At 38.4% G+C, this 12,500-nt stretch overlaps 1 protein-coding gene across 2 annotated transcripts in view; it reads left to right on the top strand.

The window, feature by feature from the left end:
- LOC119572409 (protein brunelleschi-like) overlaps positions 1–12,500 on the top strand; it is a 104,586-nt gene that overhangs the window by 90,568 nt on the left and 1,518 nt on the right. For both annotated transcript variants that reach the window (XM_037919521.1, XM_037919522.1), the window contains exons 3-20: positions 1,332–1,490; positions 1,947–2,138; positions 2,389–3,137; positions 3,299–3,473; positions 3,658–3,929; positions 4,169–4,309; positions 4,876–5,074; positions 5,372–5,482; positions 5,669–5,831; positions 6,030–6,172; positions 6,825–6,910; positions 7,049–7,288; positions 7,452–7,649; positions 7,817–8,189; positions 8,501–8,814; positions 9,012–9,192; positions 9,370–9,593; positions 9,893–12,500. The exon at positions 9,893–12,500 is cut by the window's right edge and continues 1,518 nt beyond it. In XM_037919521.1, coding sequence (XP_037775449.1) covers positions 1,370–1,490; positions 1,947–2,138; positions 2,389–3,137; positions 3,299–3,473; positions 3,658–3,929; positions 4,169–4,309; positions 4,876–5,074; positions 5,372–5,482; positions 5,669–5,831; positions 6,030–6,172; positions 6,825–6,910; positions 7,049–7,288; positions 7,452–7,649; positions 7,817–8,189; positions 8,501–8,814; positions 9,012–9,192; positions 9,370–9,593; positions 9,893–10,084 — 4,074 coding nt within the window. In that variant the 5' untranslated portion in view covers positions 1,332–1,369 and the 3' untranslated portion in view covers positions 10,085–12,500. The remainder of the gene's footprint in view (positions 1–1,331; positions 1,491–1,946; positions 2,139–2,388; positions 3,138–3,298; positions 3,474–3,657; positions 3,930–4,168; positions 4,310–4,875; positions 5,075–5,371; positions 5,483–5,668; positions 5,832–6,029; positions 6,173–6,824; positions 6,911–7,048; positions 7,289–7,451; positions 7,650–7,816; positions 8,190–8,500; positions 8,815–9,011; positions 9,193–9,369; positions 9,594–9,892) is intronic.

The following is a 12,500-nucleotide window of genomic DNA, read 5'->3' as shown; positions in this document are numbered from 1 at the left end:
TTATATAATTATTCTCTCTCTCTCTCTCTCTCTCTCTCTCTCTCTCTCTCTCTCTCTCTCTCTCTCTCTCTCTCTCTCTCTCTCTCTCTCTCTCTCTCTCTCTCTCTCTCTTTCCTTGGATCCTTGTAGAATTATTTTTTAAAAGACGCAAAGCTCAGTGGTGGTGACTGGAAGCAGAAAACTGTTCCTTATTGACAATAAAACATTGTTAAGATAGATAGTCATTTATTGTGTTCAGTCAGCATTACTTCCTGTGCAACTGTGATAAAAATCATTTCGCAAAAGAAAGGAAAAGAATAAGAAAATAAAAAGCGTATGGGTGTTAGTTATATAAAAAAATGTAGCAATGTCATACCACTCCTCTCTATCGGTACCGCAATAGGTGAAATTTAATTTACCCCATTCGATGCGGGCGGCGGCACGGAAGTTGCGCGAATGAATATCAAGGTTTCAATTCTGGCCGTCGCGCGCTGCCCTATGACCAGCGAGCGGCCTCGGTGGTGGCTTTGGTTCCGTATGGCTTAGATCTCCCCTTTTTACACTCCCCCCCCCCCCTTCTCTCTCTCTCTCTCTCTCTCTCTCTCTCTCTCTCTCTCTCTCTCTCTCTCTCTCTCTCTCTCTCTTCTCTCTCCTCTCTTCAGTAGGGTTTCTCTCTCCCCCCTCCCTCTCCCTCTCCCTCTCCCTCTCCCTCCCTCTCTCCCTTTCCCTTCCACTCCCCCCACTTCCCACCCGACCCCCACTTCCCTGTACTTAATTTAATAAGCTTACCTGGGGTTCGTTCTGTCGTGCGGTGCGTTTTACGGATTAATGTTTTGTGCAAGGTCGCCGATCGTTCTGAAAATTGGCTTTCTATTTGGTGAACAGCGTTTTAATCTTCGGGCCGTGTAAGGGCCAACCACAGAATTTTTTTTTTTTTTTTTTTTTTTTTTTTTTTATTATTATTATTATTATTATTTATAATATTACCAGTATAAAGTTTCTTTTATAATGTAAACTTTTATAAATGTACTTAATACATCTCGTAGTGAAATGGTGAGTGTGGATACCGTAGACTTCAGAGACAAAAAATCGCTTGTATCCGTACATTCTTTATATTTTGATCTTTATATTTTTCTTTTGTTTTCCTCTCCCATATTGCGTTCTTCCTTTCTTCTTCATATTGAATTTGTAAATAAATATAATAATAAATAGATAAATAAGTAAATAAGTAAATAGGTGAATAAAAACAGCGCTTTTTTCATTCTTCCTTTATTTTCAATGCTCTCTTCCTTTGCCCCATTGCTAGTTCTCCCTATCCCCCCATATTAATTCTCCTTTGTTCTCTCCATCAGGGTGTGGCAAGGGCTGAGGGCTCCGGGCGGGGAGGGACATGAGGTCTTCGGTGAGTGTCATCCTCTCCAATCCTCCGCCCGACACCACGATGAGTTACCCAGACTACTGCACCAACCCGCACCACCACCAGACCCTGCTGGTGCTGGTCAGGCAAGTGGGTGAGTAGGGCGGAGTTGTTGTTTTTTTCAATGCTGTTGGTGTGTTTATATATAGAGTCATTTGGGTCTTTTTTATGTAGATGATTCTGTGTGTGTGTGGGAGAGGGAGGAGGGAGGAGGGAGGGAGGGAGAGAGGGAGAGAAAGAGAGAGAGAGAGAGAGAGATCCATAAAAGAGAAAATATAGAGGGAGAGAGAGTGATAGATAGAGACAGGGAGTGAGAGAGGGAGAGAGAGAGAAAGAAAGTATACATGTTTAATAAATGAATTAAATTTTTTCCCTAATCATAATGATGTTGCCCTTTTCAAAGAAAATATGATAGTCATTATTAGAATTAGATTTTCTACCCCTCTCCACATGCAGATTAGATTTAAGGTATTAGAAATCCCTTTAACTATACTTTTATTATTTAATAGCAATAGACTGTGATATAAAGGATCATTTGAATAAATTTCAGGGTCCCAGTTGAAGAGCCGTTCTTTCCAAAAACTGTACGAGCGCATTAGCCGTGTTGGCCATGTTAAGGTCAGTGACTCAAATGGGTCCCAGCGACCTGTGTGGGTCACTTACCGAAGGGAATACCCAGTCGAGAACAATGACTGGGGAGATTTCCAGACTCACCGTAGAGTTCTTGGCATCATCACAATAGGTAAGGGAAAATTGGAGGTTCAGTCAAAATTTTTGTTTTACAGGGATTCATTTTTGTGCCAAGAGGGTTTTTCGTGATATGGGTTATTGTGTGGGTTGCAGTATCATTTTAGTGTAAAGTATTGGCTTTGGCTAATGACAAATTGTGAGGGCCCTCATTTTCTCAGGTTTTGTAGTACACTTATGTGAAGAGATAAAAGCTTAACTTTAAATGGAAAAGAAACAATTGATCAGAGATCCTCTGTTAACAGGTCAAGTTGGAAGCCAGAGTGACCTTAATGATATCTGCAAGCAACATGAGAGTCTCAAAGTCAAATACTCGTCAACTCTCTACGATTCTCGCTGTATCATCCTGGGGCTTAACCCTGATGGTACCATATATGAAGCAGACTCACGCAACCCTTCAAGGGGCACTTCTCCAGAGCCTAATGGAGGCATTGATGGAGGGTCCCACCCACCAACCATCAACGGCCATGCACAGTCTACACACATCAAGAAAATCTCTGCCGGAAGCACGGACAGGGATAGTGGGGTGTACGAGACAGTCAGTAGTGAAGACAAACCCACTGATTCTGATAGTCACTCTGAGAGTCCTCAGGGGTTGTCTGAAGGTATGATGGACCTTAAGATAGACACAAACCATGTTAATGGGTCAGACTCAGGAAGTGAAAGTACAAGCGAAGTTGGTTGTTGCGATGACAGCAAAATGGATTCCCCAAGGGACTCTGCAGTTGACTCAGCCCCTGACTCGGCCCACGATACCAGTCAGTCATCCATTAGCACATCAGCATCCCAGTCATCTAGACTGTCTCTCCAACCGCCATCAAACTTCAAGACTCGTGCTCTCTTTTATCCAACCAGTGAACATGCTGTGAACATAGAAAGTCAGCTGCAAGAGTTTGTCAGCTCACTCTTCTGGGTGCTGGAGTCTAAGCGCCTAGACAAGAGTCAGGAGAAGCTAGAGCGTCCGCCTCTGCTCTGTGCTCCCTTTGAACGCAAGGTGTGTGGAATGCTTGTGAAACTGGTTATATATATTTTTCAAGGATTGGGCAGTGAGATTGTTTTAAATGAAAAGGTGAATAAATATCATAATATTTCATGGTCATGTTAATCCCTTATATGAATTTATAAATTTATAGGATTTCATTGTCTCTTGTACAGGATTTCATTGGCTTGGACATGGACTCAAGGACTAACAAAAAACGTTGTGTAGGTCGCTTAAGAAAACAGCTTGCAGACTTGACATTGCAAGCAGGGTTACCAACTGAAGCCATTGTACACTACAGTCACGCTGCTGACACATTGCGTAATTGTAATGATTGGCTCTGGTTGGCTGGTAAGTTGTGGATCTGTGTTGAAGATTATTTTTAAATTTACATTTGTTCCTTTTTCTTTTCTATTTGTTGTTTTATAAGAATTGGATACTTTTTTTATAGCTTTATTGCTTGTTCAGTTTTAAGATTCTCTGTCATTTGATCATATTTCCTCTGACAGAAACTAATCCTCATATATCTTTTCAGCTTGCTTTGAAGGCTTATGTGCAGCATCTGTCGTTATGCTGTACCCTAATCTGCGCAGGAGCTTTGGCCTCCAGCGCTATTCCAGCCTAGGTGTTGGGGGGAACCAAGGAGGCTCGGGTGGGATAGGAAACAGAAGTCGAAATGGTGCTGTCAACACTAACTCCTTGCCCACTGGCTTGGATCCGACAATTGTAAAACAGACCAGCAAACACTGTCTCTCTCCAGACGACATCATTGACAAGTACCGTGAAGCCATCGTCCATTACAGCAAGGTAATTTGGTATTGTTTTATTGGAATTTTTTTTTTTTTGCCTATGCGCAAGATATTTATAAATTTAAGGATAGATATATAAAGAGATATAAGTTCAAAATCTATAACAAAGGAAGGGTTATATAGGTGACATATTTTGAATGAATAGTCAGATAGTTATAAATTGCAAATGTATTTTTTTCTTAGTCTTTGTTTTGCTTTGTTTTGTTTCAAACGTCCTCAATATTTTCCATTTTGCAGTACCGTAATGCAGGGGTAGTTGAAACAGAAGCAAGCATCAAAGCTGTACATGTCCTCATTGAACAGAAGAGGTACCTGATGGCAGCAGAATTTCTCTCCAATGTGGTCTTCATCAACTTGCAACTCTCTGACGAGGAGAAGGTATGAATGGATGCTTGCTAATGTTGGTAACAGTTGCACATTTTATGATAATGATAATAATTATAATAATTGTGATAATAATCACTGAGTTATATTCAGAAATTAACTAATATTACATTTTTAGATATTTCTTATTTCTGCTTATTGTCAGTGAGGTAGAATTGTACATAGAATAAGAAATACAATATATTCATGCATTTAGTGGTATATATGTGTATGTAATGATTTATAGATATTATACACTTTTGATTGAGAATTGCTAATATTATCATCCTTATAATTATTATTGTTACTATTATTATTATTATAATCATTATTTTTGTTAATTATATAATTGGTTCTATTGTTATTACTATTGTTGTTATTCTTTTTCTATGTGCTATTATTATTATTATTATTATTATTATTATTATTATTATTATCATTATTATTATTACTACTAATACTACTACTACTACTATTACTACTATTATTATTTTTATTTTTACGTATAGTATATGCTTCTCGAGTTTTATCTGAAAGCATGGTATAATATATCAACTCCATAAACATTTTACATTTTTCAGATTGCGCGATTCAATGCCCTGGCAGATTTGTACCATCAGATAGGATTCCATAGAAAGGCTTCCTTCTTTAGGCGCGTGGCCGCCATGAGATGTGTTGCCCCACAGAACCAGCAGCCAGACTGGGGTCAGTGCTATCGCTTGCTCCTGCAGACTCTGGAGGGCTACAAGATCTCGTTGGATCCTCTGGAATTCCGTAAAGGTTGGCATTTGTTTTGCAGCTTATGTTTTGTTGTAATAGGTCATTTTTTTGTTATGTAATGTGTATTACTGATAGGTGTGTACATATTTTTTCTGTCATTTTTTTTTTTGTGTGTTTTTATTTATTTTCATCTTTCCAGTATAAAAAATTGGATAATTTCTTTACATGACTGCATTTCTCCTATATATCCTTTAAGATATTCCTTAGCTTCTTTTGAGTAAAAATTATAAAATGACTTATGCACTTGTTAATGTTATATTTGGTTGTGCAGTTATTTATATGATCTTAATTTTGCAGATGGTAGTCAGGGATGGCCAGCACTACAGATCCAGATCCTACAGGAGTTAGTAGGCACATCCCGTCGCATGGGACAAAATGCTCTGTGTACACGTCATCAGGCATTCTTGGGTATGTAGCAGGTTTAGTTATTGTTATATTTAAATAAAGTCTTGTACATTCTTTGAAAAAAAATTAAGGTTTATTTTTTGCACATAGAAAAGCAAAACAAGGTTCCCAGAGTGCTCGGGGAATATTTAAGTTTATGATACAGCCAGTTTTTTTTTTTTTTTTTTCAATGCAAACTTTCTCTCACAGTTTGTGCTATGCTGCCGCACTTGAGTGAGTCTGAGCGCAAGGAGACGGCCAACATGCTTGAGTCCCTGAGCGCACGGAGTGGGAGTGGGCCTGCCCCTCTCGTGGTGCAGGACACTGGGGTCATCATCCCACCTGTCAACTTCCTCAACATACCTATCTGCAGGTGAGTGTTACCCCTTTGCATTATGATTTGATTGATGACTGGCCTGTTGCGGTGAGTATGATTGAGATGCTACAGCAGGGTATCTCCAGGGAGATAGTCAGGAAGGATGTTGAACAGGTATTTTTTTAGTGGTTGAAGTGAGATGTGAGATGTAGTTTGTAGTGACAGTTGTTCTTAAAATGATATTCTGTGTTTTAGAACTGTTCGTGTGCAGCCACCAGCAGTGGGTAGGAAAGCAGAAAAGAAGCTCTCTCAAGAGGCTGAGGAAGATACAGGACCTTTCATCTTTTCACCCTTCAGTTCCTTGACCAGCAATACCCAGCGTGCACAAGGCAAAATGGGTGAGTTTTTGTCTTTTATTTTATTTGGGTGTATTAATTGAAGGTGTCCGTTGTAAAGGAAAGCTAAATTGACGTTGTAAAACCTTGTGGATACACATGATTAGCGAGATGATTGGAAATGAATCGATAGCTTCAGGTTATATAGTAGGGATTCATTTTTAGTTTTAGGATTATTGGAATAATGTTACATGTGCTAATATATACACATTCACATAGGCCTACCTTCATTTTTTGACAACTAGATGTTCATAGGCTGGTCTTATTTGTGAGCTACCTTTCAAAAAAAAAAAAAAAAGCATTACTGGTTTTACTGCATCCTGTAAGAAGAGATACTTTTGACTGATGTTATATTAATGTGGCAGTTGTTCCTTGTTTTTTTTCCTGCGGTGCTACTATTTTTAAAGCTACTGCAGAAATATTGGCCTTGATTTTACAAGCCCAAAGTGGGGAGAAATGGGAGGTCCATGACCAATTTTATGGACCATGCATTTGGCATTGACGATCATGATTATCATGTAAAATCAGCATAGTGTGAACATTGTCATTCAAGTACACTTGGGTTTGTAGACTCTAATACCTTATTTATTTGTTTATTGTTTTTCTTGCATACATTTATTTGTAACAATTTATACGGAGTTTTATACATTTTCAGATTTCGACTGGGTGGAAGGAGATGTGTGTGAAGTCATCATGGATTTGGAAAACCCCATGCCTTTTGAACTCAAAGTTGCAAGCATGGTATGTTGCATGCTGTTGAAAATCATTACTGTAGACAGGACACTTTTTGGTGATTGTGAGGAATTTACATTTAATCATTGCCAGATTGATTGTACAAAGTGTGGAATGACAAACAATAACAAAATCATTATTTTCCAGATGCTGATAACAGAAGGAGCTCAATTTGAGTCTTGGACTTCGACTGTGGTGCTGAAGGCTGAGAGAGGACCCCAGCCTGTAACACTGCGAGGACGACCTCAGGGTGCAGGAGAACTGAAGATAACAGGATACTCATCTACTGTGATGGGTGTTAGCAGCAACTGTAGGCTGAAATTTATACCACACATGAAGATTCCTTTCTACACCATCAATGTTGTCTCAGCCTTGCCTTTTATACAGGTAAATTGCTTGGATTTTGCACTGATAGGTTGACATTGGTATGTCTGTACATGTGTGCATACATCGGTATATTTGTCCTTCTTTCTCTGGATTTTTTCCCCCTATTATTGATATAATTATCAGTACTACTATAATTGATATATTATTTGTAAACTTCTCTCAGATATTGACAGCAAATAGTAACACTGGAAATCTTGGGAGTGAAAGAGCAGTCAGCGAAGAGAGTGGGAACCTGCATTTGTCTTTATCGGCTGGAGAAACTCAGGAGTGTTCTGTGGTGCTGCACAACATCTCTTCACAGCCAGTGGAGGAGATTAGCATTGCCCTAGAGTCCAAGATGGACAAGACTTTGCTCTCCCAGGTAAAGGCTTTGCTTGATTTGTAAAGTTGATATACTCCTTTTTGCAAAATAGGTTTATTTACTATTTATTAATATTTATTATATACCAGGTATTTCAGTCCTCTCTATATAGATATTGATTTAATGATCTGCAAATTCAAAAACTTATATTGTGCTCTCCTGTGCAGGTGTTCCAGTACAGCGAAGAGAACATCCAAGCCCAGCTTCCCATCCAGCCAGGTGGTAAAGCATCAGTGACATTGTATGTGTATGCATCGTCTGATTTCTTATGTCCCAGCCGCATGATGGACGAATCCCTTGAGACCAGCAGTTTGGTGTCTGGCAGTGAACCTCCATCCCTTGTGTCTGGTGGGCCCTCATCATTGCCTTCCAGACAGTCAGTGGCAACTTCCAGCACTCGTGGGGCACGCACTAGGCGGACAGATTCCTCAGCATCGCTGTTGTCTTCGAGATCAGGGTCGAGCGTTAGATCTGGGTCATCCTCATCAACCCAGGCACCTTCATCCACTGCCAGAACAAGAACCACTCTCAACACATCTGGTCAGTGATAGATTGTGTTTGTTTTACAGATCTGATTCAGGAAACTGCAATTTTTAAACAAGAAGGATGATGTAGGATGAAGTTACATAATTACACTATATCAATGCTATTTTGTGTTGACTGTCAAAGTTAGAGTTGGTCTCATATTCAAGAAAAGTTGTTTATAGAGAAACATATTAAGCTGTATGGTAATGTGATTGGATGGCTAGTTCCTTTCCTTCCCAGTTTTGAATCTGGCTTATATCAGGACTCACTCCAGCTGAGTCAACTGGGATGGAAAATCTGTAAGTAATAATTTATTGTCTTTACAGCTTGCACTGGAAGGACTTTAGAAGCTACCATGCAAGTTAAATACTCAGGTGGATCGGGACTACTTGCTGACTACTGCCGTAGTACACAAGTCACAGTCACGGTGGATGTAACCCCCTCTCTGTTGGTCACAAGATGGGATGTCCTGCCAGCCGAATTACCCCACCAGTGTTATGTTGTACTTGACCTGCTCAACTGTGCCACTCATGAGATGGACCTGCATTATACTCCTACCAAACATATACTGATTGAGGCTGGAGACTCTTGCAGGGTACCCATTCCTATTGACCGCTGCCCTCTCGCCACCCTCACACAGGTAGGATTGTAAAGGAAGTATTGTGTATATGTGGAGACATGTACTAGTGAAATTACACTCATCAACATTAAATGAAAATATCTGTATTAATATTCAACCAGAAAATACTGATTACCTGGTAGATACTAAGAGTGCACAAGCATTTAGCTGTTTAAAAATAAAAACTTTCCTCCTGACGTTTTCAAATGATGTTACAGAATGGCAGTGACAATGAGAGCGGGTGCGGTTGGTCATCGGTGTTGGGTAACCATGTAGCCTCCTTGGTGGAGCTACGCTGGACTCAAGGCCCCTGTGACACTCCAGGCCGAGCGTCTCTCACTGGCATCACTTTCCCGCCTGCTACACATGACCTCATTACCATGGCACCTATACATTGGGGTAAGTATGGATCCTCCTAAATATTCTGAGTGACATCTGATCGATAGAAGTCAATTATACCTTTGTTCGTAATTCATTCCTTTATATATTTATTTAATTTACCTCTTGTGGAAACTGTTTCATGTTCTTTTCACAGCTGATTATATGAAACTAATACAGTGTATTTCATTTGGGTAGATGTCCAAGTGGATGGCCAGGATGTTGTAGGTGGAACAGAAAACACTGGTATGGTAGGAAGAACTTTGGAACTTTGCGTGGGAGTTACAAACACAAGTGGTGCTCCTCTTCCTCCTCTGAGCCTTAGATTAACAGCTTTTCAAGACCACCAGAATGGCACCTTGAACTACCGTCTTGATGCCAAGATGACTACTACGGGAGCGACTAAACTTACTACTCCACAGGTATGACTAAGGATCGAACAGATGGTTGGTTCCTTGTTCTTTATATGTAATTTATTGTAGAAAAATAGGAATAGTAGTACATGAATTTCACTTTTACTTTGTTGTACTATGTAAATCCAGTTTATTATGCTGATTCAAGAATGCTGCCAGACATCCAGAGGTACCCAGATACCAGAATGTGGTCTTTAGTGACAGCACAGTATGTTGAAGATTTTTTCATTCTTTCTTTTTTCTTTCCTCTTCTTTTCATTCTTTATTCCGATTTTCTCATGAATTTTTTTTTCCATTTATTCCCGTAGCTGGCTGAGGGAGAAGAGTTCCGGCATTGTTGCGGGCTTGTGTTCTTCACAGCTGGAGTCTACAAAGTTGAGGTGACTTGCTCTCCAGCGGCAGCCGTGACCCAGACTTCGTTTTATGAAAACATCACCCCAGCGCACCAGCATGCATGGAAGTTTGCTCCACCACTTGAAATAACAGTAACTGATGCCTGAGTTTCATATATTGAATAGAAGACATATTCGATTTGTAGAGGTTGCCTTGTCCCATTAAAAAATGAAAGAAAAAGTGAAAGAAAATATACATTGCATACAGCATAGAATACCTCCTTACTTTGAACTTAGAAGACTACCATGACAGACTGTAAGTGCCACAGAGATTCACCTGAAGGATTTGTACATAGATACAGACTGGTGTATCTTTGTGAACTCTCGCTTTGGGAAGGCTTGTGAAGTAAGCTGTTTGTACACTAGCCATGTAAGTACATTGTTATGTTACAATACTTGCTGTAAATAATTATTTGAAAATAGTTTTTTTCCCCCCATACTGCAGATATGAAAAGAATGACAGTATTTTCATGATCACAATTATCAGTATTATGGTAGTTGTCTTCCCTAAGGAGAGAAGAAATTATGGTATCTTTTGTGATACCCTGAAGAAGTTCATGTTGAACATGGTAATGGAGAAGAAGAAATAACTCATCTTGGAAGAATGGTTCAGGTTTCTTTGCTGGTTTAGTGATTTATCCAATATCAGTGACGATTAGTTCTCAAAATTACTCATCATTTCTTTAGGCTTATATTTTGTATACTACAGGTACTTGAGGAATGGTTGTAAATATATGACATTTCATTGATTTGGAAATGTGCCAGCTCGTTCTCTTGATGGTTATTTGAAATTAGTTGATTGTAAATTGTGATTGAAGCAGTTGATTAGGCTGTTATGTAATAGCAATATTGTTACTCAGACTGGTTGCTTCCAGAAATATGTTTATGATTAAGTGAAGAATTAGAACCATGCAGAGACTATAATCTTCTAAAACCTTCATGATCAAGGTTTGTGTACATTCTTAGCAAATGTGGAAACAGAGACCGACCATTAGGCTGTACATTGGTTACTGTTTAAATTAATTTATATAAAGCTGATAAACTGCATTATTACAACCAAAGTACCATAGAGTGATATGTATATTAAGCACATATTATATAGATGTAAAGATACTTCCTATTCATATGACATGTACAACAGCACAACATTTGTGCATTTGAACCTTGTGATATGTAAAATTGAGTGTATGATACTGTAAAGATTATTGTATAATTACCTATAGCTGTAAATTAATCTTGTGTGCTTTACATTGCAATAATTTATATGCATCAAAGATGTTAAGTCTAGATTAAAAAGATAGTTCTATAATAAGTGATGTAAAAACCCTCGTCCCCTTCCTTCATAAGACAGACCGTAAATGTGATGCAGTAGGACCTGCCAAGGATAGCTTAGCCGTGTCTTCAAGTCATCGCTAGAGGCAACTCTCTATTAAACATTTGCTTCTCTTTCGTAGGTAGTAACACTCTCCTAAAAAAAAAATTTTTTTTTTTTTTTCTTCTTCTTCTTCTTCTTCTTCTTTCTTTATTTCTTTTTCTTTTTAGTTATTATATCGTGGGTGTGATTTGTTTCATATGAGAAGGTATCATTTTTGCCTGCTAAAGACATCTTGCTCTTTTCATACTTGGGGTCCCAAGGTGGATTCATTTACTGCTGCATCATGTTGCATTGTAAAGTTCAAAGATATGTACAGTACAGTGAAATATTAGCTCATAGTAATTGTTACTGGAAAGTTATAAGTTTGTAACCAATTATTTTTTGTCTTTGATGCTGAACACTGTAGGCTATGATATTGTAAAAAAAACAAAACAAAACAACAAAAAAAAAGGTTTGCTATTCATATTCTTGGTTTTGGTTAATGTGAAAAGTCCCCTCATGTAAAATGTAAAGAATGAAACAAGCTTTGTTATAGAGTGAGGCCTTTGAATATACTCAAGAAGCAATACTTCCTTTTTTGAAAAATGATAGTAATAATAATCATCGTCATGGTTACTGGTTTCTGATTCAGTATTAGATCAAGTGCTGTAAGAGTTATCACATTCTTGCTCACTTCGTTGTGCCTTTAAACCAGTGTAAACAAGTTTTTACAGACGTTACCTACATCAGTGCCCGGTTGTCCTTCATTTCAGAAATGCCATTTAATGTGTACAGTGCTGTCCTAAATGCTATTTCAAGGCAATTATGTGTGTAAGACCTTTGCATCATAAAATTCACTCTAGACTATGTGACGGTTCGTTTCGCTTTCATATCAAAAGCTGATGCTAATATCCTATTTGTTTGGTTGCTGTAACAGGTAAACGCATAATTATCATTGACTTAATTCAAAATTATGTATTAAAAATACTGAGTCAGGTAATACCAGATTTTTATGATGTTATTCATCTTAAATTTTGTAAAAAGGAAATGATACAATTGTTTAAAAAGGTAAATTGATAATTTATTATTTTAACAAATTAAAATAAAGCACAAAAAGAGATAAGAAAACACACACTCTCACATTCACTCACACACACACACACACACACT

This window comes from Penaeus monodon, chromosome 4, assembly GCF_015228065.2.
Source record: "Penaeus monodon isolate SGIC_2016 chromosome 4, NSTDA_Pmon_1, whole genome shotgun sequence".
Taxonomy (NCBI): Eukaryota; Metazoa; Arthropoda; class Malacostraca; order Decapoda; family Penaeidae; genus Penaeus; species Penaeus monodon.
The sequence above is the reverse complement of the archived record's forward strand: the minus strand, read 5'-3'. Positions and strand labels throughout refer to the sequence as shown.